Genomic DNA, 25447 nt, shown 5'->3' with positions numbered 1-25447 from the left:
GCTTGGAGCTGATATCACACTGCGATCTTACACTGACTGTGCCATCCCCCAGTGCCCGCTGCTAGCTAACATAAACACCTGCACGGCCACAATTGGTGCACCCAAAAAAAGGGGGGTCGTGGAGCTAGCAGAGCAAGAAGAGGTCCACAGTGCCCGCCCACACTCTTTGATTGACATACAGTATTTGGCAAGCACAGCACAGAAACATGAAAGCACCCAGCGCCACCCTCCCATCCCCACCCCAGAGCTGCAGGCTTACTGCTCCCTCCTTCTCTCCTTCTCTCCTTCTCTCCCCTCTCTCTGTCTATTTTTATCTCTAGCTCCTCCTCTACCCTAGCAGGCTATTTTCAGCACTGTTCCCCCACCCCAATCGCCTGTGTTTGTAAATGCTTCTCTTCTCTTCTCTTCTCTTCTCTTCTCTTCTCTTCTCTTCTCTTCTCTTCTCTTCTCTTCTCTTCTCTTCTCTTCTCTTCTTCTCGTGTCCTTGCTCCCTCTCCTTTCTATGAAGTAAAATGAGCTGTTGTTGACTTTTCTCTGTGTCCGTCTAACTTCCTTTCCACCCAGTGATCTACTTTCAGCCTCTCTCTCTCTCGGTCACCCTCCTCCCTCCGTCTCCTGTCTCTCTGTCGACGTTCATTCAGTAGCTCAGTGAGCGTCTCTCTCACACACACACACACTCATCAGTGACTCTCAGTCAGTGAATATTAGCCGTCTGACCAGCAGCTGTTTGTGGTCGCTGTGTGGAGCTCCACTATCCTCTGTCTTATGATAAGAGGACAGCGTGCCATCTCCTCTCCTGCTGCTCAGTTTCTCAGTGAGGACTCCAAACTCGCCGTCCCAGCGTTCTTCCATTTCCTTCTCTGTCTGTCATTCTCTCAGTGCTTCGTTCTAATTTTGGAAACATGGAACCTCGGGGAGCGCTCTCCCAAAGCTATTTACGTCCTCGCCTCTCCTCCTCCTCCACCTCCTCCTTGCTCTCCTCCTCTTCCTTCTCTTCCTCCTCCCTCTCGTCAGCCAGGAGGAGAACAGCGTGAGGATTCTTTGATGCACACAGAGCTGGGGAATTGGGCTGCTCCTCTGTCTGTATTTTTATTGTGTTGACGAGGCTGCAGCAGCTCCTCTCGTCGTCGCTCCTCGCTCTCACAGCCTGTGGGTGACTGGATTTTCCCTCGCAGCTGAATGGAAGAAACAAACTTTCTGTTCCTTCCATCTGCAACACACCCCAACAGCACTGGAGCCAGCACTGTGTTTCTGCATGGATCAGGACTCCAGGTGATGTAGGTACAGAGAAATAAACCAAAAGACCACACAGACACTTTTCAGGTGGTCTCCTTTGGCTGTTGACATTTTGATTGATCTACGAAACCCAGCGGAGGGGAGGCTTTCTGTGGGCTGCAGCCGAGACGACGATATTAGAAAGGAGGAGTTTGCTCAAAGTGTCGCCCGCTCGTCATCACAACTCGAGCTGAGCAGTCAGAGACGGCAGAAGCTCCAGGAGTCCGATGGAGACTGGATTACACAAGAGAAGCACAGAGCTGTTCGATTATTTTCTTTTCTTGTAATTTGCGGCCGTTCCCTGCAGAAGTTAGTTTTGAAGTTTTCAGTTTAACTGTATGGGTCTACGGCATGCCTGCGTCTCGGATGAAGAAGTGACTGGTTTAATAAAATAAAGCGCCGGCTCTCGCCTTGGCATGCTGTTGCATCCCACCGTGTCAGGATTGTGCGCCATGTTGCAGACCATCTATGAGACTGAGTCCTGTTTTTCCTCCAGCAGCACAGACAGCCACCATCAGCCTCTGGAGCTCCTGAGCGGCAACAGGGGCTCCAGCGCTGCCATGCCCACTGCTGGTGAGTCATCTATGGGAAAGTAGGGGTGGGGGGAGAGGGAAGGTGGGAGGGAGGGAGTGGGGGTGCTGCGGTGTGCTGGAGTTTGATTAAAACTGATGAATAATTTGATGTTTTCTCTCATAAGTAACGCCTGTGTGGTATTTGTGTTGAAGTTTGTCAGCTGGAGCAGCAGCACTCGCAGCTCGCTGAGGAGACGGTGGTACCTGAGTACACTAAGTGCTCGGTGTCCACAGTTTGCGTCAAACTGTGCACTCCACAGATACCTCATACACGTATTTTTAGATTCAACGTGACTTCCCACATCTTGTCTGTATCGTCTTCTCCAGCAAACACATTGAGGATAAATATTGATGGATGTGTTTAGAAATCATAGATTTAAGTGGAATAACTGTGTGCAGGTTTCCAGTGCTAGGCGTCAGTGTTACAACGCAAAAGATACCCAACCTCAGAAAATATCCTGGTTCCATAGTTTATCCCTGCAGTACAGTTAAACAGACATTTTCTCACAATTGGAACTTTTAACTCTTTAAAAAAAAAATCGAAATATGTGTAAAAGTCTCTCGTTTGACATTGAAAGAGAAAGCTCCACATTTTATGTTAAAACAAAAAGAAAAATGAATCAGATTTTTAGAAATAAAGTGCAAGTTGACGAGCCTGACAGAAGGTCAAAGAGAGATGAGATTCAGTCTTCTTTGTAAGAAGAATATTTCACTCTTAAAGCAAAAAAGCAGTTCTCGCTCTTCTTCACATTTCTTAGAGAAGAAGGGCAGAAAGCCCCGACCAGTCTCTCTTGATCTCTTGTAAAAGGTCTGAGTATTTTTGTAGTTTATGTAGATGGTTTCTTTTTGGCTGTCTCTGTCTGGACACACTTTCTGTCATTCCGTCTCATTCTGTAGACTAAGTTAGCTTTGGGAATCCTTTGGGCATCTTTAGGAAATTGACAGTGTTTTAATTATTTATTTTTGGCTACTCCTATAATGCCAAACACAAATGTACACTAGTAGGAAACATGGGTGATAAAATGGATTTTCTGAGCTTTAGGTAGAGTAGAACTGGCCAAACAATGGTGCCAAAATGAGGTAAAGCAATGTTGAAATGTAGCTTGATGACAGCAGGCTGGAACAAAGAGGATGTATATTGACTCTAATCTTCTTTTGGCTGCAGTTACAATGTTGGCTCCGTGCATGTGTGTGTGTGTGTTCAGAATAAAAGACTTGCAGAGATTGAAGACGCTGTTAATGAAGTAGCTCAAGATTTGTTAGATTTACATGTGTAGTGGCCCAAAATTCCTTTAAATGAAGTAATGAATTTCCTCTTAGATTGCAAAATGAAAACAACTCCTGGATCAACACACCTGATAACCGCCTGTTTGTTTATATCATTATAACTGGTGAACTATGTGCACATCTTAAGCTTCTCAAAAAAAGAGAATGTCACGAAAAAGAACTTAACAAAAGAACTTTCACTTGTACCTGAAATATATCGAGTCTTCTTTTGTTTGAATTTTGATTATAGCTTATAATCAAAGCCAGCCTCTCTTATTATTAGAAGAGATATATTACAACACACAAATGGCCAAAATGTTCAAAGAAATGTTTGTCTGTACACCCATGACTCTACTCCGTTACTCCTTTACTGTGGATTACTGCGTCAGTGCATCGTAGTTGTGGCATTGCAAGGCTGTTATTGAGGTTTCTTTGATAGTGGCCTTTGGCTTTTCTGGATTTTGGGAGTTTGTCATTTTCATCTAGACAGTACTCCAGAGATTCTCTGTAAGGTTCAGGTCAGGTGAGTTCGTTGGCCAGTTTCATTTTGCACTGTGGGCAAGTGCTAATACCTAGATAAAGATATCAACATCTCGAGGAGACTGGATCCTTCACACTGCACTTAAAACACTGGGATATCTTCCTTTAAGTTCTTGAGCCTTGATTTCTAAATGCAATGCAACATTTACTTTCATCTGAAAAGACTTTGGGCCACTGATGAACAGGTAAGACATTTCTCAAGTCTTTGGTTCAGTAGTGGGTTAATCGTAGGGAAGTGACAGATGTAGCATCTTTTCCTGAAGACGTCTGTGCACGGTGGTTCTCGATGCACTGGCAACAGCCTCAGTCCATCCTAAGTTTAGAATCAACTTTTCTTGACCATCATCTCAAGACGTCAGTCACCCGGGCTCCTTTTGGATCTTTTCCTATCACACTTTTCCCTTCCACTAAACTTTCCATGCTTTGGTACGGCACTCTGTGAATCCTGTGTATCCAGCCTTTTCAGCAATGACCTAATGTGGCTTACTCTCGTTGTTGCAGGCGTCAGTGACTGTAATCTGAACAACTGTCAAGTCGGTAGTTTTCCCTTGATTGTGGTTATTTGTATTCTACTAGCGCAAGAGATGCACGACAGTTCTCTTGCTCTAGTAGGCTGGAACTTTATGTAACCACAAAGTAAAAGTTTACCTTTATAAATGAGATTGTGAAAAATAATGAACTTTGTATGATATTCTACCGTAATTAACATCAGCTGTCACCTATTGCTATTCCTGTGGACGTTACAGGCTCCTGTTGTATAGATAACCCTTTAATGTATTTACCACCCATCAGCCGTATCCTTTTCTCCTATTGGTAGTTGATCCAATCCCTTGTCTCAAAGTTGAAAGTTTAAATTAGTCCTTGCCCACTATGTGTCAGTAAAGGTTATTTTGGCTTTGTAAGTAGCTTAAATTCATTGACGTTCACAACTATAATCAGTGCTAGTCTGTGTGGACGCATCTGTTCAGTCATGTTTAAATCCACCACTGTCTGTTTTGGTCTCCACCGCCTGTTGTAGGAAATGTGCTCTGCTTTGTTCATCCGATACTTTCTGAACTTTTCCATCTGCTTAACTGTAAGCATTCAATGAGAGCTTTTTGTACTCTAAACTGATGTCGGATGCTGAAATGACCAAGCAAGATCACAACCGTGAGACTCAACCAGAAGCTATAGAGTGTAAAAACACAATGACGAAATGTACAGTGTTAAACGCTGAGGAGGCCTGCTTCATGGGGTGATAATTCTTTGAGGTTTCGTTACTGTTACTGGTTCACTTTACATTGTACGTGACCACTGAAGTTGAAATATAAAAACATAACTTGGTGCATCTTTAAAGCTACGTATATTCTGTGGCACAATTAATTGTACCAGATGTTCTCAGGTACTTTCAGCCCAGTGTAACACAACAGACAAGATCCACTGTGGATGACCTACAGTCTGCCATCCCATAATGCTTAACCCACCCATCAGTCTCTATAGCAACACCACACATGTGACTCCTCTCCCTCTCTCTAAGCTTCTAATTTGTCTAAAGTACACACAGCCATTATACTATTTTTACCTCACTCTCCCTCTTCCTCTGCCTTTTCTTTCTCTTGCTCTGTCTCTCTGTCTCATGGCTTTTTTTAGAGTGTTTTGCAGGGCTGACGTCATAGTGCCTATTTTCTTTTAGCAATGCAGAGTGAACAAGACGGGGAGAAAGAAAGCAGGAGAAAAATATTGGTTTGCAGAAATACCTCCCAGCAGAAGCAGCACCAGTGTGAAATAGGAGTGATAGAACCAGAGAAAGAGTGTAAAGTAATCCAAATTGGACTTCAAACTCCACATCCCTGATGGGATACATCATGCGATTTCCAAAATATTTGCAGTGACAAATCTTGGCCAACACTTAGTAAAGCATCTTTGACTCTGTCTGGATACTGACCGGATCACAGTTGCTTTAAAGCAGCCACATGAGGTATTCCTGTCAGAGGCATTAGTGGGAAATTCCCAGTTAGTAGATTGTAGGACTGTAACGCTGCAGCCAGGCTGACAAAGAGTCAGAGGTCCGCTGAGCCAAGCATTCCTTTAAACTGAACTAGTAGACTTCATTAATTTCCTCACAAATAAAATATTCAATATTCAAAAAATATTCAAAACCACCTCACAGACATATCATTATTTACAGATACTTTCAGTAGTATGGATATTTATTTAGACTCTTTCTCTCTGATTCATTTTTCTGAGTTAACTTCAGTAATTGTTTTCCTCCAAATCATCAACGTGTCTGTTAGATTCCATTCCTACAAAAGTGCTTAATGAAGTCCTACCATTAATTAATGCTTCAGTTTTAAATATAATCAGTCTCTATCTCTATTACTGGCCTGTGTACCACACACCTTTAAGGTGGCAGTAATTAAACTGTTACTTAAAAAGCCATCACTTGACCCAGCTTGCGTAGAAATTATAGGCCAATCTCCAACCTTCCTTTCCTCTCTAAAATCCTTGAAAGAGTAGTTGTCACACAGCTAACAGATCATCTGCAGAGGCTTATTTGAAGAGTTTCAGTCAGGTTTCAGAGCTCATCACAGCACAGAAACAGCTTTAGTGAAGGTTACAGATGATCTTCTTATGGCCTCTGACAGTGGACTCATCTCTGTGCTTGTCCTGCTAGACCTCAGTGCAGCGTTCGATACTGTTGACCAGAATATCCTATTAGAGCGATTAGAACATGCTGTAGGTATTACAGGTGCTGAACGCAGTGGTTTGTATCATATCTATCTAACAGACTCTGGTTTGCTCATTTAAATGGGGGAAGTCTTATAAACACACTAATGTTAATTAGTTCCGCAGGACTCTGCTTACATTATACATTCTTACATACATTTTCATTGCTATATAGATGATACCCAGCTTTATCTGTCTACTAAGCCAGATGACCACACCAATTAGTTAAACTGTAAGAATACCTTAAAGACATGAAAACCTGAGTGACCTCTAATTTTCTTCTTCTAAACTCAGGATATTGTACTTGGCTCTAAAAACCTTAGAAACATGGTGTTTAACCAGATACTCTGGACTGCACTACCTTGTCCTCCAATAACAGTCAGAGTCATTGTTGACCAGCACATGCGCATATTAGACAAATATGTAGGACCGCTTTCTTCCATTTGCACAATATCTCTAAAATTAGAACCATGCTGTCTCAGACTTACGCTGGAAAATTAGTTCATGCATTTATTACTTCTAGGCTGGACGAGTGTAACTCATTATTATTAGAATGTCTTAAAAACTCTGTGAAATGCCTTCAGTTGGTCCAAAATGCTGAAGTGAGAGTACTGATAGGGACTAGAAAGAGAGAGCAGATTTATCGAATACTGGCCTCTCTTTATTGGCTCTGTTAAATCCAGAATCACATTTACGTTTTTTTCTCCTGATGAACAAGGTCTTGAATAATCAGGCCCCACCTTATCTTAAAGACCTCATATTAGGGCGATTTGGTAATATGTGTTTCCTACAATATTCAAAAGTAGAATGGGAGACAGAGCCTTCAGCTTCCAGATCCCAGATTTGATTGCTACTTCTAAGAATAATATCCTTTTTCATAAAACTTATAGTTAGGGGTAGATCAAGTGACCCTGAATCTTTCCTTAGTTATGGTGCAGTTGGCTTCACCAATGCACTGAGCGTTTGCCACCTCTTTTCACTCATCATGTTTTTTTACGCCTCTACATTTAATAACTAGTTATTATTAATCTCTGGCTCTCTTCCACAGTGTGTCTTTTATCCCGTTTCCTCCGCTCACCCCTAACCCGTCACTGCAGATGGCCCCGCCCCTCCCTGAGCCTCATTCTACTGGAGGTTTCTTTCTGTTAAAAGAGAGTTTTTCCTTCCCACTGTTGCCAGGTGCTTGCAAATAGGGGGTCATATGATTGTTGACTTTTCTCTGTATTATTGTAGGTTCTATTATAAAGCAGCTGTTTTTGTGATTTGGCGCCTTATTAATAAAATTGAATTGAATAAGACACAAATGGTTCATTTCACCGGTCCAAGCAACAACAACAACAAAATAAAGTACTTGGGGATTTTTATCCTGAATTTATAGTTGAGCGGCTGTAGATCATTTTTATTTCCTTCATGCTCATTATTATGGAGAATGTTTATATGGTTTTGCAACATCTAAAATGAGCCATTTGACAAACAATAGTAAATACTGAAGAATCTTAGTTTCATTATGCCAATTCTTAGAAGAAAATGGAAAAATGTAAAATTCATTTTTTTTAAAAAGTAACAATATTTAATACAAAATGAAGTCAATAGTTACTGCTCTCACATTTACACTGTTCTACTTTTCTGTTAATTAATCTTTTTATCCAGTAGTTTGACAATTTTCCTGAAGTACCTTTGGCCAAATGGAATCTCCTTGTGCTGGTGATTTCAGTGCTTCCTTGTGTGATGGATGGATGCACAGAGTGTACAGACTTGCTTTTATGGACGTAGCGTTGGGCGATGGAAGCTAACAGTCATTGCATTTGTTTGCTTGGTCCTTATCCATTAATTAAACTGCAATTTGTGGTCCATTGATTAGCCACTTCAACTTGCTGTTTGAATAAAGAGGACATGGCTAGTAATAGAAAATCACAAAATGCTTGCTAAATTACTAATGCTAGCTGTTTCCATCAACCCACAGATAGTACCTGATCTCGGATCAGGTAAATCAGAGTCAGCAGCGGGTTATCTAGTTTGTCTATCCACTATTAATCTACCCTCAAAGACCAGAAGTTTGTTCACAATGTGCATGCACAAATTAACAGTCCTCCTAGCTTGCCCAGCTCAAGCCAGTGTTAATGGCACATGCACATGCTCATCAAATCGACCGGTGCTATGTATTCTAGGGAGGCAAGCATACTTAAGCCTGCTTACAGAGTTAACAGCTAACTGTGGCTGCATGATGACAGTAATTTAAAGGATGGTGCACACATGCAATGAGAGAAGCTCATGGGACAGAACACTCTTTGAGATGCAAGGAGAAATATTGATGTTGATTTTTTACATGTTACTGGACAAGCAGTAACATGTTTGTCCAGTAACATGCAGTGGTGGCTTTGCTTGCCCTGATTGAATGCCACTGATACACATTTATTTAATTGGAGTTCTTCACGCCTTCATTTTTAGCTTGCTTTATAATAAACTCTCTGGTTTTACGAGGTTCATTCATTTTCTTGAAGAAGTGTGCCTGTGTATCTTATTAGGGCCAGGGTATAATGACCAGTCCGTCTTGTTTCCATCCAGATTCATTGACTGGACGAAGTGGACCCACAGTCTGTCTTTCATTCTTTTTTACTGCATCTGCCGTGGTGCATGAATGACTGCGTGGTGCTGCAGTGAGCAGTAGTCAGTTAGAAGCCGATACTGGATGATTGACTAAAATGTTGCCTGAGCCCTGCCTCTGTGTCAGACTGTACGTTAGTGTGTGTGTTTACCAGACTATAAATGTCTTCAGTTTGACGTCAGACGCTGGCTGCTGTGGAATGCTGCTCTGTTGCCAAACGGACTGTTGTACCCACACTCACAGACCGGTCTCTCACGTACACACACATATACAGACAGAGTGTGTGTTGTAGTGGAAGGGGAGACACGTGCGTCACAGTGAAACTCCAGAATATTTGTTTAGGTAATTTGTGAACGGCTGCACACATATGCACAGGCACACTTGTTTATCCAGAGCTCCCACTTTTTGGGCATTTTTGGTCACAAACCAGCAGCCTGAAAAGCTTCTGCTGATTTCATATACCTGTGTCATGAAGCACTTGTTCACTCGTTGTAGATCCACTTCATGTTTCTCTTCAGCTCTGCTATGATCTGAAGCCAAAGTCGTCACAATCTAACAGGCTTGGCCCTACTGTCGATGTTCCTGTTTGATTAGCTTAGAAGCCACATGGGAAGCGTCAGACATCAGAGACCAATCGGTCCAACTCAGAAAGGTCAAAGGTCAGACTTCACAGTAGGTAAAACCTAATTAAATTTCCTCCCTGGTCTGCAGACAGGAAATGTCCTGACGTCACAGCGTGCTGCCGTGTGTGGCGTTTCCTAAGAAATAGCCTGATCCTCTCATAGGGTTCACCAGGAGAGCAAAGGCAGGTCACGGTTACAGCCCTTCTCCCGGACACAGTGATGGCTGCTGATGGAGCAGGAATACGAGGACCTCTCTGCCCCTCTCTCTCATTGCTCTCATCTTTTACTCCCAGCCCTAAATTACAAATGACCAGAGTCTCCGTTATATCGCAGCCTTTGGGAGTGAAGAAAGTAAGAAAACAGATTTTTATTGGTTTATTAAAGTTACCTTTCACATTTTATCTGACACCCCCTTCACTGATGTAGACAGAACGTAGACAGAAGAAGAAGGTTTTCTGTGTCTTGCTCAGACCCTCTGAGGTGCGGGATCTGCAGCTTCTCCGTCCCAGCGTACAGACTGTGTGTTGATGCTGACGGTGCTTGTTGGTGCAAATGTAACACTTCTTTGTCTTGTAAGGGAAAAACACAAACAGTCTATGAAAACATTTAGGGAACGTTTAAACATTCAAAGTGAGAAAAGGAGAGTTTTCCACTGCCTGGCTCATAGTTCATCTAGCATTGCTCCAGGTATCTTATAGCAGCAGCCTGGAGAGCACATCATTATCTAAATTACAGGTTATCTTATCTAAAATATAAACATGGGCTAATGATCTAAGTAAATATTAGCAGACAGACTGTTGTGGGTGCGTGCATCGAGTCCAACATGGTTAAAACGTCATCTGATCTCCCAAAGTCCCGGACAGCTACGCAGGACCTTTGCGATACTCATCCCTAGTGTTAACCTGTTGCTTCTTTGCGCTTCCAAGGGCCAAAACTAAAGAATCAGTCCAAATGAGATCATACAAACTCTCCCCCCCTCTTCCTCTTTCTCTCTCACTAACATTCACTTATACACACAAGTGATCAGTATAAGCTGATTGGAGCTGCTAAGCTGATTGGAACCTTCCGATCTAAGCGCTGCTGAGGCTTGTAGCTTAAATGTACTTGTGAAAAAAAAGAAGAAGAGTACATTGCAACAAATGCAGCGAGCGAGTGACGACAGTCAGCTTAAACTGAGTGCATTTCTGTACGTACACAAATGATGCTTCATTTCTGTTAAAATGAAGCCGATCTTATAAGTTATTGTGAAAAAGTCTTTAAGAGAGTAGCCAGTGTCCAAAAGCAGGTTTTGTTTGTAGGTTATATTAAGGAAGCTCACCAATTAATCAGTATCACAGCTCGTAATTATTAATCAGAGGTCATAGCCTGTTGACACACTTAAAAAAAGTCAGCTGCTGGGCTTAGCTAGGCTTTGTCTGAAGCAGGAAATCAATATGAATCTGGCATTTCAATTAAGAACAAGTGTTACAGAAACGAGTGTTACAAGACACTTTTTCTTTGTTCCTTTTTCTTTGCTTGCTACTCGTACTACTGTAATAATCTGTCACTATTAGTATGTAAAGCACATGTTAGCATGTTGCTGCAGTGTCCTTTAGTGTAGCCATGCTGAATAAAGGCTGACTTCAGCGCTGGAGCTCAGTGCTACCCACTGCTGCTTGTGAATATTTTTAGGCAGCAGGACTGTCCCCCTCACTTTTCTTACAACACTATCACAGCCCATCTGAATGACATGGAAGCTGTCTCTATGTGGGTGTGTATGCGATGAGTGATGCAATAATCTGCTGTGTCCCTGACATTTTCCACACTAATCAATCACTCATTTCTCTATTCTCGCTCTCTTTCCTGCAGTAGTGGAGGTGAAGAGCAGCCTCCCATCAGGCATGCAGAGCCCAGTAGGAACAGCAAGCGAGCAGAGAGGAGGAGGAGGAAGTGGTGGAGAAGGTGGTGAGTAGGGAGTCCTCTAAGAGTCCTTGAAGTGGGAGGTGTGTGTCTGTGTGTGTGTGGTGGTACAAATTTTAAAAAATAACCAGAATGTGGGAAGTGAAGTGTCTGATGCTTCAAATTTGACGCTCACAGCGTGCCTAACGTTCCTCACCCCAGCGAATGATATACATACCTATGGCTATGTATGTCATATGTATCATGGACAGTGTGCAAGAATCATGTAGTTATCGTGATGTCACCCACCGGTTTGTTTCCTGGTACGAAACTTTCAAATCAGAGCTGGTGTTTGTGGGTGTTTGTGATGAGCGAGGGGTCTGACTACAACGTGCCATTCATGAGCCAGTGTAAAGTGTAAAACCCTTCTTTAGTAATATCAGAATAACCAAAACTGGGCTTAACCTAGACTCATATTCAAAGTTTTTACAGAGGTCATTTTCAACACGGACCACAAAAAGTGTGCAGGAATGAGGCAGCCAATCAGGACTGTGCTTAGCCTTTACATTTCAAGCACAGGCCTGATTGGATAAAACCTTCTCCAAAGCATCCCTTCTTATTTTAGCAGGTTGTAAGCATCTGTGAGACCAGTTGCTGGACTTCAGAGGGAGAAATGTTGTGCCATTCCTGCCTGATAGATTTGAGCAGCTCATGAGTCCTGGTTCTACTTTCTTATAGTTTTCAGTTTAATGAAGCAACTGTTCCACGATGCGCCCATGCTGCTGTAATAGATGCAGGGTACAGTTTAGCATTGCCTTGCTGAAATATGTAAGGCTTTTCCTAAAAAAACATCAACTGGATGGGAGCACACATTTCTCTTGAACCTGTGTATAGTTTTCAGCACTGATGATTTACAGATGTGCAAGCTTCATACCTTCATACCAAGTGAGCACTGATACTGATGATCTTTAGTTTGGAGGACTGAGCTTCTGTTTTTGCCAAAAAGAATTTCAAATTTCTAATCATCTGAAGACAGAAAGGTTTACCTCAGTCCATTTTAAATGAGAAGACGGTGGTGTTTAGCGATCATGTTCACATAGTGCTTCTTCTTCTTCTTTGCACATAAGAGCTTTAACCTAAGTTTGTGGATGGGACGGTGCACTGTGTGCTGAGAACCTGAAGATCAGGGTCGTCCAAGACTGGTTTTTGGCCTTATCCTCTTTGCACAGAGATTTCTCAGATTTTCATAATCTTTTGATACTACTGCTTTAGATGATAAGATATTCAAAGTCATCACAATTATACATTGAGGAATTTTTCCAAAGACCCAATCCTGTTACTGACGTGTTGCCAATAAACCAATATTAGATGCAAAATGTTGTTCCAGCTCATTTTATTAACACTTACCTTTGCAGCCTTTAGTTTCTCTTGTTTGTTGCTGCTGCCAGAATATAATATTTTTCATAAAATAAATAAAAGGTCTCAGATTTTAGCTTTTAAATAGTGTCCAGTGTGATGGCTGCTGTACTGTTCTTCACACAGTTTTGCTGGAAGGAAATAAAAAAATTAATAATTAGGAAATGGAAAAAATGCAGTAATTCAAATCAGACTGCAGATATACAGAATCAGAAGCTCAGCTGTGCACTTGGCTAAAGTTGATGCCATGTTGTTTTTGACATTTCCAGGTGGGAGTCCTGGAGAAAGCCCGGGAGGAGGAGGAGGCCCGGTGGACCTGCGAACTGAGCCCAGGGTAGGGTCTGTGTCCGGGGGGGCAGTGGTGGACACAGCCATGAGAGAGCAGCAGCTCCAGCAGGAACTCATTCTCCTCAAGCAGCAGCAGGAGCTGCAGAAACAGCTGCTGTTTGCAGAATTTCAGAAAAAACACGAAGTGCTAACAAGACAACACGAAGTCCAGCTGCAGGAACACTTAAAGGTGAGCTGAAGCACCAGCTCTCTTTCCCGCTGCCTTATTCCAGGAACCATTCAATAACCTGTGTGTATTTGTGTGTAGCAACAACAGGAGCTGCTGGCAGCCAAACGACAGCAGGAGCTGGAGCAGAAGAGGAAGCTGGAGCAGCAAAGACACGAAGAGCAGGAGAAACAACGGCTGGAGCAGCAACTGCTGCTGCTGAGGAACAAGGAGAAAGGCAAAGAGAGTAGGTCATCCTGATGCTACTCGCAGACCACAGGCTGTTTGCATACAGACAGAGAAGTGGCCTGATTGCTTTGTGTGTTTGTGTGTGTGTGTTTTGGAAGGTGCCATTGCCAGCACAGAGGTGAAGCTGAAGCTGCAGGAGTTCCTTCTCAGTAAGAAGGAGCCTGGTTGTGGCGGACTAAACCATTCCTTCTCCCCAAAGTGCTGGTGAGGACCAAAACTGTTTCAGAGTGTGTGTGTGTAGAAATGGGAAAGTGTTTCCCACTGATGGTTTGATCTTCTGCACCAGAACTAATATAACATGCACTTAACACACTTCGCTATGAAAACAAAACAGAAATAAAACAAAGCCGGACCTGAGAGATATCGATGAAGCACTCTTCACTTTCCAAGCTGAGGAGAGTGTGAGGGTGCTGTTTTACCCGCGATATCATGAAGTTGTGTTTAGTTTGTCTTTATGTAGAGAAATAAGCATTAAAACACACATGGCTTTGGTTTTACACAGTTATACCTCGTTACCATGGTTATATGTAGTATTTGAGGGAAAATGATGCAATTTGGTGAGCAGCTCTATCTCATTAAATTGACAGTATGCAGTTAATGTACTAGAGTCATGTCTTAGGTCACTGGATAGTAACATAATCACTGTGACACCGCGGCATGTGCATGGTGCAGTGATGCACATGCAAATCCTCTGTGCTATGGCTCAGCAATAGCAATAGTAAGCAATGTTTATCTATGTGGCACTTTTCCAGACACGAGTCACCAAGTGTTTTATGGAAAACGCTGTGAATAATGCAAACAGTGAGAAAGAAACCTGAGGAAAAACTTGAGAATGCAAAAATACTGCTCGGATAATTAAAGAACGCGGACATTAGTTAAAGAGAAGTTACAAAGACAGCAACGTACACAGCAAAGAAGAAACACGTTACTCGAACATCCGAGGACACTGCTCTGTCTTCAGCTGACTTTAACAGCAGAGCTCACCGGTGCAGGTGCAGCCGTCCACAGGCCGGACTCATGGTTCCAACAATAATGTAACACTGTTAGAGCTGAGTGAGCAAGCTCAAGGGTGAAGATGACGCATTTAGGACACCATGCAAGGGAGCGTGTGATGCTCTGGAGGAGGAAACATTCAGACTGGATCCTGAATGCAACAGAGAGACGTTGAGGGTCATGCTGGGCATCGATTTCCATTTCTAATCGATTTGATTTGAATCAATTTTGACTGACAGTCAGAAATACAGTGGAACCCCGACTGACGAAACTAATTCGTTCCCGAGGGTCTTCGTAAGTCGAAGCACCCATCGCGCCTTTTCAGTGAACGATAGGCTACAGGCTAATTGCTAACTGCAACAACAATACGTCGTTTAAGTGGAACAGCGAAGTGCAAGTACCAAAGCCAAGGGGGTTGTCACATGATTCAGAAGGCATTCTGGGCTCAGCCAATCAGAGCCAGCGGATTTCGTTACGTGGGCATTTTGCCGTAACACGGGCAGAAATATTGCCGTTAAGTCCCTCCGTAACTTGAATTTTTTGTTAAAGGGGGTATTCGTAAGTCGGGGTTCCACTGTATTATATTTCTGATCATTTATCAGTATTGACACTTGTGAGATTTCATCAGAGGTGTAAACATCACAGCAGATGCCTTTGTGTCAAAGTAACTGAGGATAAAACAGAAAAAACATGAAGCAGATTTTCCTGGCCTGGCTTTTTATAGCAGATGACCTAAAAAATATTCTGCATTAGATCGAAAACTGAAGAAAACCATAAATCGACATATGAGCATTATCTGATGCTGCTGACGTGAAGCAGAGCAAAGTTAGAGGTTTCATTAGAGACACAGCAAAGCAATTTGGAATTTGGCATCATTTTAAAACATTGACATTTCTTCGGTGTTGAACAGCAGAAATCAGGCTTTCTTATCGGAGGTCATTTGTGTACAGCGCTGTACAAAACGGTAATAAGCAAGCTAATAATGCAGAAAACAGAGATTTGAGATGGGAAACCGTTCTTGAAGTACACTGAGAGAGAGAGGAAGTATGATTTTATCGTGGTGGAAGCAAAAGAGCAAAAGTAAGAGGGAATCCATGACGATGTTTATCAAACGTGAAGCAAAATTTGGATCTTTTGCTGCTGGTTCAGCGAGAGCGACAAAACCTGCAGCATCAGAATCTGTGAGCTGTCGGCTCTCAGGCCCGGCGGCGTGTCCGTGTACGTGCCGTCGGGTGAACGATCCGCGCTTTGTATTTACATCTTTGTGTGGAATCCGTGTACCTGCTCTCATTTGTTGTTGTAGCTGTTTAGCGGTTGTTGAAGTAGTTTTGTGAGCTTCAACCTGAGATTCTGGCATTTCTGGCAAAATGCATTTTTATTTAAAAATATTTCAGGATTTACTTTATTTTATTGAAGCTAAAGTCGATTTGAATCTGGAAAATCAATTTTTAAACCCAGCCCTAGTTGACGGGACTCTTATGTAGACTAGCAGGAGCATTTTTGAATTTGGGTGGGAAGTGAGTCATGTACTTTCCCCCTTTTTATTTTAGTAAATGTTTCCCACTTTGTTGAACTGGCCTCTCGAGTGTTTTAGTGCTGTTTATCTAAATAAAAGTTCCCGCCTGTATTAAAACTCCAGCAGTTTCGAGTGCTTCAAAATAAAGTTTGGTTGTGTTATCTTAATGAGGCGCTGTCTATGACAGCTATTAAAGCGTGGACCCAATCCCAGTCCACGAGGGCCGGTGTCCCTGTAGGTTTTAGGTGTGTCTTTGATCCACCACAGCTGATTTAAATGGATAAATTACCTTCTCAGCATGTCTTGAGGTTCTCCAGAGGCCTGGTAATGAACTAATCATGTGATTCAGGTGTGTTGACCCAGGGTGAGAGCTAAAACCTGCAGGGACACCGGCCCTCGTGGACTGGGATTGGGGACCCCTGTATTAAAGTTTCATTATGGCCTGTTCTAACAGAAGCATCACATGTTCAGTTTTCCTACAGCAGAACGGACCAAAGATTGTCCAGTTTTGATCCTCCTATAGAAAACGTCGATCCCAAAGCTGCTCGCGTTGTGTTTTCAGTGAGCTGAGCTCTTTTTCGTTTTCTACTATTAATAACAGCCACAAACCCATCGTTCTGTGATGTATGTTTTTTTCAGTCTGATGTGTGGATAATCACCTGAATCATGTTAAAAAATATTGCTCCAACACCTCAGACACATCTCCATAACACACGCTAACATACCAGACACCTACGCCTGAATGACAAAAAGCTGTCACTTCCCATGAACGTAATGAGTTCCCAGTCTGAAAAGGGCCGCAGACAACACGATGCCACGTCCTGTTAGAATCAGCAGGGCCAGAAGCAACCGGCAATGTTCACTGATCTACAACAACAACAGAAAAGGTCAGGTTTGAGTGTCATAAGCTTTTACTCAGACCCGTTCTGCAGCAGCTATAACACAGGAGGAAATTAAAGGAAGAAGCACAGAGAGAATGTTTCCACACTGACAATCAAAGGAAATAACGCAGCATTCTAGGAAGTGTAGGAAATGACTAAATGACGTACACGTCCCTCGAGAACCTGGGCAGAAAATGACATTCAGCGCTTGGTCTCATGGTACGATAAAAGGGTTTTCCCAGGCAGCTAATCTGCCGTCTGTTTGGGTGTTTGTGTCTGCAGGGGAGCCCAGCACACCTCCCTGGAGCAGAGCTCGCCTCCGCAGAGCAACACACCGGGGACTCCTCCTTCCTATAAACTGCCCCCTCTCCTGGGGAACTATGAGGGCAAAGACGACTTCCCACTCCGCAAGACGGGTACGAGTGTGTGTGTGTGTGTGTGTGTGTGTGTGTGTGTGTGTGTGTTTGCACGTACACAATTCATAAGGTATGCAAAGGTGGTGCAGTATTGTCATATAATTATTTACTTGTGAAATAAGTGTTGCAGACTGCCTTACCTGGACCTGGAACAAAAGTGTGTAGATACTCCCCAATGCAACGGACAATTCCAACCTACCAGACACATCTCATATATATTAAAGGTGTTTAGGTGGATCCACACATGACAACAGGTGGAGTCCCGATGGCCGAGCAGTTGTTCCTGTTATACTTTGCAGTCTGCTGCCTGGGTGCATGAGTAGTCGGTGTAATCAAAGTCTCTGTGGAAGACGGAGTGAGTAAAGTAAATTTCGCTCACTGTTCGACCCAAATGGACCCTAGTGGACTCGCTGATGGAGAAAGTTTAAAACACACGTAACAATGTAGCTGTGATATGCTACATGCAAAGCAACTGTGGGCACGTCTCAGGTTCATTTTACTCAGCAGCATCCATGGAGGTGAAGAAAACCTCATTTTACTTATGAAGGGGCGTCAAACAATGACACAGTCATCTGCACAGTCCGAGTCTGTGTCTAACAGGGACCGGCCGTCCGCCATAAAGCGATGAGCGACAAGCCCACAAACTGAAGCTCGGTCACAGTCAGAGCACATCAGCTGGTCCCCACGTCAGCTGACGATTTACAGTTGCTAACTCTTACACAGGGAGCTGTGTTTAAGCTGCTTGAGCCTGCACACAGATGCTGGACATCTGGAAGGGAGTTTGCAGCCCACCTCCACCCCAGCTCTTTCTTTCATGCTATTTCTGAATTGTCCTATCTGTCGTCATTTGTCCTGTGGTGGGATCTTGTTGTTGCTCTCCCCGCCTAAGGCTTTTCATGTGTGCACATGGAAAGTGGAGGTTCTCAAATAGATGCCGCCAAATATAAATGGCTGCAGATGGAAACATCATTTTCTTTTGACTGTTGTGGTCTCAGCTGAAGTAGCAGTTACCGGATAACATGTTTGCCTCTGTAGTTAAATTGTTTAAATGCTCAGCGTACAAAGGTCGCCCACAACACTCCAAGACAGACAAGAGCGCAGCAGCTGGGCTACGTGAAGCTCACATGGATGTGTGGCAGGACCTCCGTACTGCATCTGCACCACCCGCAAAGACTGTAGTTGTCACTCGTGCACAGCACATAGGTCTGAGGTATTTTAGCTTTACTTTATATAGTAAAGCTAAAATGTGATGGATATATATATATATATATGTGTGTGCGTGTGTGTGTGTGTGTGTGTGTGTGTGATATGATCATATACATGTCCATAAACCCAGCTTCTGATGCTCCTACACTGAATTATAATCATAGTCTGTATCATAGCCAACACCAGGGTGAAGCAGTTTCGGTGTAAGGTTAGCACGAGGTTGTATTTTAGCCACATGCACTCTTTCATGCATCATGGCTTCACAGTTTGTCTCTTACAGGGTTTCTGTTTCAGTTATGCCATGTAGATGTGCACGTACCCTAACCTCCCAGCAACCTGCCAGATTTTAAGAGGTTCAAATTTGTGCTAGATGGAAAATTGGCTACAATTGCAGATAGAAGCATCCATGCCGTGATGTTTTCAGCTCTAAAGGGTTCTTCCTTTTAGCCAGTCATCCAAATATAGAGGCAGGAACACTTTGTAGATGTGCATGACACGGGTGCTCTTCAGTGGCACTTGTGTAAATCACATAGACCAGATTAAACTCACTCTTTGTAAATATACTCCAGTGTGTCCCGGGATACTGTGTGCAGGTTCTGCTGCCTGGCTCACAATAATGACAAATGGTTTTTAGCATAACAAATGCCAGGCCGAGCTGTCATTGGCTGCCCTGATGCCACCGGGTAAGCAGTGACATGTCATCCCTCTGGATCCAGATACTGTTTATGCCACTGAAAACTTCATGTTTTCCCTTCTACTGTTTATTATCCTCACCTTGACCCATACACCAAAAATAGCTTAAACTCCACTGTGGCTGCTCGTTTAGCAAACGACCCAGCCAAATTGTAATGTAGGATTAGCAGACTTCTCAGTCTGCCCTGATAGAATCTTGTTGGCAAGTCACCAGGTGACTTAAAATATCACTGAAGCCCTCTGCCAAAACAAACCACTGCATGTTACCAGTGACCTATAATGAAAAAGAAACAAGACAGATCAGCAGCCGACAAAATAACTGTTCTTCTTTCACCTGCGTTCCGAGCACAGCTTAGTATTTACAGGAAATGGTCTGCGTTACACTGATGTCTCTGCGCTGAACAGTTTTATCTCCCCTCTCTCTTTACTCGTCCAGTCTCTGAGCCTAACCTGAAGGTGCGTTCACGCTTGAAGCAAAAGGTGGCAGAGAGGCGGAGCTCCCCTCTCCTCCGCAGGAAGGACGGAACTGTCATCAGCACCTTCAAGAAGAGAGCCATAGAGATATCAGGTGAGCAGAGACGCTTACGTTTTCATTCTGAGAAGAAGTGCAAATAAGCTCTCAGGTGCAGAGTGTTTAGTGTGAATAGCTGCTTTAATCAGAAATTTAAAATGAATTTGCTGCTCATTTATTCCTGTGTCTGTGTCTCTCCACCAGTTTCCTCTCTCTGTAACAGTGCTCCGGGGTCAGGTCCCAGCAGTCCCAACAGTTCCAATACAGCTATTGCCAACGGCAATACTGGATCAGTCCCCAACATACAGACTGAGGTACACGTGCACACACACACAGGCTGGCTTCATTTTCAGTTCTTCAAACTCGACACGAAGCTCGAGTTTGCCCCCTGCAGTTCAGTGTGGAGCACTGAATCAAAAATGACGATATGGGGGAAACTGTAACAGGCGACATGTAAGCAGCTGTGTGAAAGTGATGATTGAGCAGCAAAAGGCAGCATTTAATCACCTTGAACTTCTGCAGGAACTCTGGCTTTGCCCCTGTGTTGTCTTCTTTGCTGTATCTGCAGAGTGTTTCTGCGTGTAGTTGTGCTTTCTGTTCTGTACGTTGTGTTTGCTGTGCATACTTTGATGCTGTTTGGGTCACAGCCAAAGTATAAACCATTTTAGCACTGCAATCTTGGAAAAGAAAACATTCTCGAATTTTTATTGTTTGTCAAATGTCAAAGATAAAATTGCTCACTTTGACGCAGAAATAGGGCTGCAAAAATACTAAGTTATAAATATCTAACTGTACCTTTAGTGGTTCAGAGCTAGTCACTGGAGGGAAACTCTAAAGTACTCCCTGCACCCTGGAGGGGGGATTTTATTTGTACCCTTGTGGTTTGTGCTTACAGAAACAAATCTTGAACCTCTAATTACAGTTTCACAATAGTATAACAGAATAAAAAGAGACATTTAAAAAAGGCCACAGAAAACCCAGAATCGTTTTGCTGTGAGGCATCTGCACCACCCCTACAAGATCAAACTTCTGTAATGTCTACAATTATTTTTGGAGAAAATAAAGCAAAACCTACAAATCTAAATGTAAAATTATAATTTAACATAATTTCTTTTTTTATTTGACAGAGTATTGATTCTCGATACTGGAGAATAAAATCAAGAAGAATTTGAAGTATGTAGCCTTTACTACTCATGAATGAGGTACAGTGATTAGTGTTAAAGGGTTTCAGTGGAATAATACACTTTTCCTGTGCCCTTATTTTTAGGAATGTAGAGTGTGTGATGCAAATTACATAGGTCCCATAATGGAACCCTGTGGTACACCACCAGATGTGCCATATCTGCAATAAGTTTTGCTGTTTTGTTGATAAGAAAGGAACTATACTAAGATGATATCCAGAGTTCACCTAACAGACAAACCGTAGTTGTAGGGTTGATCTGATATCCTCGTGTTGGTGTTGTTCCCAGATCATCATACTAAATGTTGTTCCAGGATCAACATTGCAAGTGACCAATCAGAATGTTGTGACGTCATACTTTTGCGACTTCAGGAAAAACCGGCGTAAAACAAAAAACTGTACCTAAGCTGCGTGAAACCGCCTCTGTCTGCCGATCAACGGACCCTGACCCTAACCGTAACCCTTTAATAAACAGTAAGCAGAATTGATATTGTCCTTGCAACATTGGAATTTCATAAATGCACGAATGGCTTGGCGCGCAAAAGAATAACGTCACAACAATGTGATTGGTCACTTGCAATGTTGAACCTGGAACAACATTTTCATGATGGTCTGGGAACAACACCAACATGAGGGTATCAGATCATCCTAGTTGTAGCCTCAGCAGAGTTGGTTGGTTTTGATTGGTTATTTCAGTATATGACTTTAAAGACACATGACATGATTCCCCTGACATTTTTTATGTTTTCGTTGTAGGTCTTTATGAAGATAATATGACAAAGCAGTTAAATAATCATGTTTCGGATTACTCATTTACACTCATTGCCACTTGAATTAACTGGTTGTTGTGTTTGGCTACAAGCAGGTACGCAGAACGCCCTCTGGTGGTCAAACTATCCAACATCAGTGCTCATAACATGGTTTCCTGTCTCTTTACCTTTTGAGTTTTCATTTGTTGGGCATTATAAACACTGATACTGAGATATCAGTCGGGCTCTAGTTAGAGATTAAAGACAAGCATGGCCAAAGACAGTGTGATTTCATTTTTTCATTTTATTCCAGAGGCATATTTCTAAGAGTGGTGTTGAATATGGATAATATACTGGGCACAACTGTATCAAATGCATGTTAAAGCAGGCTGTATGGAGTAATTCTTAAAGGCCTTCAAGGCTGACAAGACTCCTCTGTTTATTTAAGTTGAGCGAGTGTGGAACAAATGCCATGGAAGTTTCCTGTTTTTGTGCTCTTCCAAGAAACTTCCAGGAAATGGTCTTCTTCTATAACAAGAAGAAGAAGCAGTTAATTATATTTTGCCCCAGTATGTGCTAAATTTAACAAACTGAGTTCTCCCTGTGCAGGACACTAAAACTGCTTGCGTGTTTGTTTTTCTGCAGCTGAGGTCTCTCCATCAGACGCTGGGGGCTGATGGGACATTGAGTCCTCTGAGTCTCTACACCTCACCCTCCCTGCCGAATATCTCGCTGGGTCTCCCTGCCAACACACATATCACGGTGAGTCACTGCGGTGCATGTACCCATCGACACAAGAACACACAAACACACACTATACACCCCCACACTGATGGACTCGCCACACACACTGTTACACAGTAACCTGTAGTTCTATAAGTATCTGCGTATCCTGTTTTTTCTGAGCTTGGTTCTGGTGGAGGTTTCTTCCTGTTAAAAGGAAGTTCTTCCTTCCCACTGTCACCAAATGCTCAGTCATAGACAGTTGTGGGATTGGTGTGATTGCTGGGGTTGCTTACCTCTGCAGGTTCTTTACTTAACAATATAAAGTACCTTGTGCCAGCTGTTGTTGTTAAATGGAGCTGTATGAATGAATTGGGAAAAGGCTTACTGAGGGTGTCAATCAGTCATTTGCCAGTGACTTCTTTCCAACTGGCCTCCTTGTGGTGAGCGTAGAAGTCGCCTCCTTGTTGCTTTGCTTTTTAAACCCAGGAGTTTCGTCTAGCTGACGTGCACTTTTGTTACAAAGCAGTCAGTCTTACTCACTTACACTAAGTGATCCATGAAGCAGTGGCTCTTCTTTTTCTATATGTGTGTAGTTTTCCACACAGAAGTAAACCAAAGGAGGCCGTTTTATTTCCATGACTGTTCATTTTGGTGAGAGATCACTTCTAGCTTGCATGTGTAAGCGAGTGCTATCCTTAAAATGTATGATTTGGTTAAAAGCTCTTTCTCCAGTGGGATTTTTATGTCTGCACATTTCTACACGAACCCAGTGGAAAGATATCCACAGGCTGCTTCTTATGGAATACATGGAAACAATAAAGAGTCCTATTCTTGTGTTTCAGTGTAAAGCTAGTTATTCCTGCATTTTCATAAAGGTAAAATATGCTAAGACAACCAAACACGGTGTTGAGACTTCTTTGGTCTTGGCTTTGGATACATTTTCATGATGAGTTTTGGTTGCTCCGTTTGCTCCGAGCTCTGTTTGCACCACTGTAGGAAATCTGTACCATCAGAAGGAATCCAGCACTTCATAGATTTGTTGTTCTGAGTTCTGTGTTAAATAAACAGTTCCTGTTCAAGGAGAGGATTTAAGCAAAAAGCTGAGCAGCTGAAAAAATGCCACGCTATTATATGAGGTGCCTGTCAATTTGTGTCTGTGTGGTAACTATGGTAATACTCCCTCTAAAGCCCTCCCAGAAGCTGTCTGCCCAGCAAGAGGCAGAGCGTCAGGCCATCCAGTCGCTGCGGGGGGGTGGAGCTCTAACAGGAAAGTTTCTCTCCACGTCCTCCCTTCCAGCAGGTGAGCTGGACCGCTGCTCATATCAGAGTTTAGTGAGTCATTGTGCACTAATCATAAAAGTGCATCGTGACTGTAGTTGGTTTAAATTGAATTCTTTAGTTATGATTTAATATCTCTTTGCAGGTGTGGGACATGATGTGGAGACTCCGCCCCCCAGCTCTCATTCAGCCCATTCCTCGTTACTGCAACACGTACTACTGCTGGAGCAGGCTAGGCAACAGACTGCTATGCTAGGTGGTGCAAACACAATCGCGCACACAGCACATACACAAAAATTCACGACAGCGCCTAACTCATCACCTTTTTCTGTGACCCTTGACCTGTCCAGTGCCCATGTACAGCCAATCGCCGCTGGTTACGGCAGAGAGAGGTGTGTCGGGTGGCATGCGGGCCGTCAACAAGCTGCCTCGCCACCGGCCGCTGGCTCGTACGCAGAGCGCACCTTTGCCCCAGTCCCCCCAGGCCCTGCAGCAACTGGTGGTTCAACAGCAGCACCATCACTTCCTGGAGAAGCATTACAAGGTAGACACAATTACACACACACACACACACACACACACACACACACACACAGATGAGCACACGTGCAGATTCTCACATAATCTTTGTGTGTTTGTGTGTGTGTAGATGCTGTCAAAGGGGACAGATTTACCTAGGCCACCACCCACTCACCCAGAGGAAACAGAGGAGGAGCTTACAGAGACCAATGACATGCAGGAGGAGGATGAAGGGGTGGGCCTTCACAGGTGTGCCAGTATTTCTGTGTTTGTGTGTCTCTGTGTGACACACAGTGCTTAACACATTATTAGCCCCAGCCTGATGTGAGGTTTATGCCAATGCCAAAATCCTCGTTCAGTAATGGTTCCTCCAGCAGTATGTGGAGGCTGTTTAATGCTAAATAGAAATATTGTTTTTATCTGTGATGTTTCAAATTTGTTGCTTTACAAAGAAGCTGAAAAGCTGTTATTTGTTTTTAATTGGAATTACAAATACAATTCCTGAATATAAAAAGTGAATGTTCTGTTCTCAGAGATGTCCACTCCGTTAGCTCAAATATGAGTATAAAAACATGAATTCAGTTTGTTATTATTTAGGCTTTGTTATTAGGCTGGTTAATAACAATATAAATATATATATATGTATATATTATTATATATCTGTAGAAATGAAGAGTGTGGCTGCTCCTATTTTTACATTTTTACTGATCTTGTTGGCTGACGTAGTCATCACAGTTTCCTCTTCTGAGCTCAGAGTTTTGAGAAATATTTAAGTGACTCACAACACGATTTAGGTTTGTGGTTGCCTGCCATTATTTCTACACATTATCTTAACTGGTGTTCCTGGCATAGCTGAGATGGTTGTTAGCGGAACAAGCTTATAATGGGTGGCTCAAACTGTGAACCCAAGTGCTTTGGTGCTAAACACATGCAGGTCATGGATCTGTTACAGAGAGTCAAGTGTGCAGTGTGCAGTGTTTTTGGTTTATAGTCAGATTTCTGTACAAACGTTGGGAGTGAAAACTGCAGAGAGCTATAGAGCTCTTCATCATCACAATTAAGCTTTTAGGAATTTTCTATGACTTGCATAACAACATAAAGTGTGTCGCTTCTATTATTGATGTAGATATTTGACTGCCTAATCATCCCATCAGTC

The 25447-nt window shown here is 42.9% G+C and overlaps 1 protein-coding gene across 1 annotated transcript in view; it reads left to right on the top strand.

The window, feature by feature from the left end:
- Window positions 1-952: 952 nt before the first annotated feature.
- The window catches only part of hdac5 (histone deacetylase 5), a 41925-nt gene continuing 17430 nt past the window's right edge, over window positions 953-25447 (top strand). Inside the window, exons 1-13 of the mRNA XM_004572527.5 lie at window positions 953-1848; window positions 11436-11531; window positions 13151-13398; window positions 13477-13621; window positions 13722-13827; window positions 17296-17429; window positions 19765-19896; window positions 20044-20153; window positions 22414-22530; window positions 23683-23794; window positions 23918-24028; window positions 24123-24316; window positions 24422-24540. Of these exons, the coding sequence (XP_004572584.1) occupies window positions 1692-1848; window positions 11436-11531; window positions 13151-13398; window positions 13477-13621; window positions 13722-13827; window positions 17296-17429; window positions 19765-19896; window positions 20044-20153; window positions 22414-22530; window positions 23683-23794; window positions 23918-24028; window positions 24123-24316; window positions 24422-24540 (1781 nt within the window). The 5' untranslated portion in view covers window positions 953-1691. The remainder of the gene's footprint in view (window positions 1849-11435; window positions 11532-13150; window positions 13399-13476; window positions 13622-13721; window positions 13828-17295; window positions 17430-19764; window positions 19897-20043; window positions 20154-22413; window positions 22531-23682; window positions 23795-23917; window positions 24029-24122; window positions 24317-24421; window positions 24541-25447) is intronic.

The sequence above is a fragment of the Maylandia zebra genome, linkage group LG4, assembly GCF_041146795.1.
Source record: "Maylandia zebra isolate NMK-2024a linkage group LG4, Mzebra_GT3a, whole genome shotgun sequence".
Classification (NCBI taxonomy): Eukaryota; Metazoa; Chordata; class Actinopteri; order Cichliformes; family Cichlidae; genus Maylandia; species Maylandia zebra.
The sequence above is the reverse complement of the archived record's forward strand: the minus strand, read 5'-3'. Positions and strand labels throughout refer to the sequence as shown.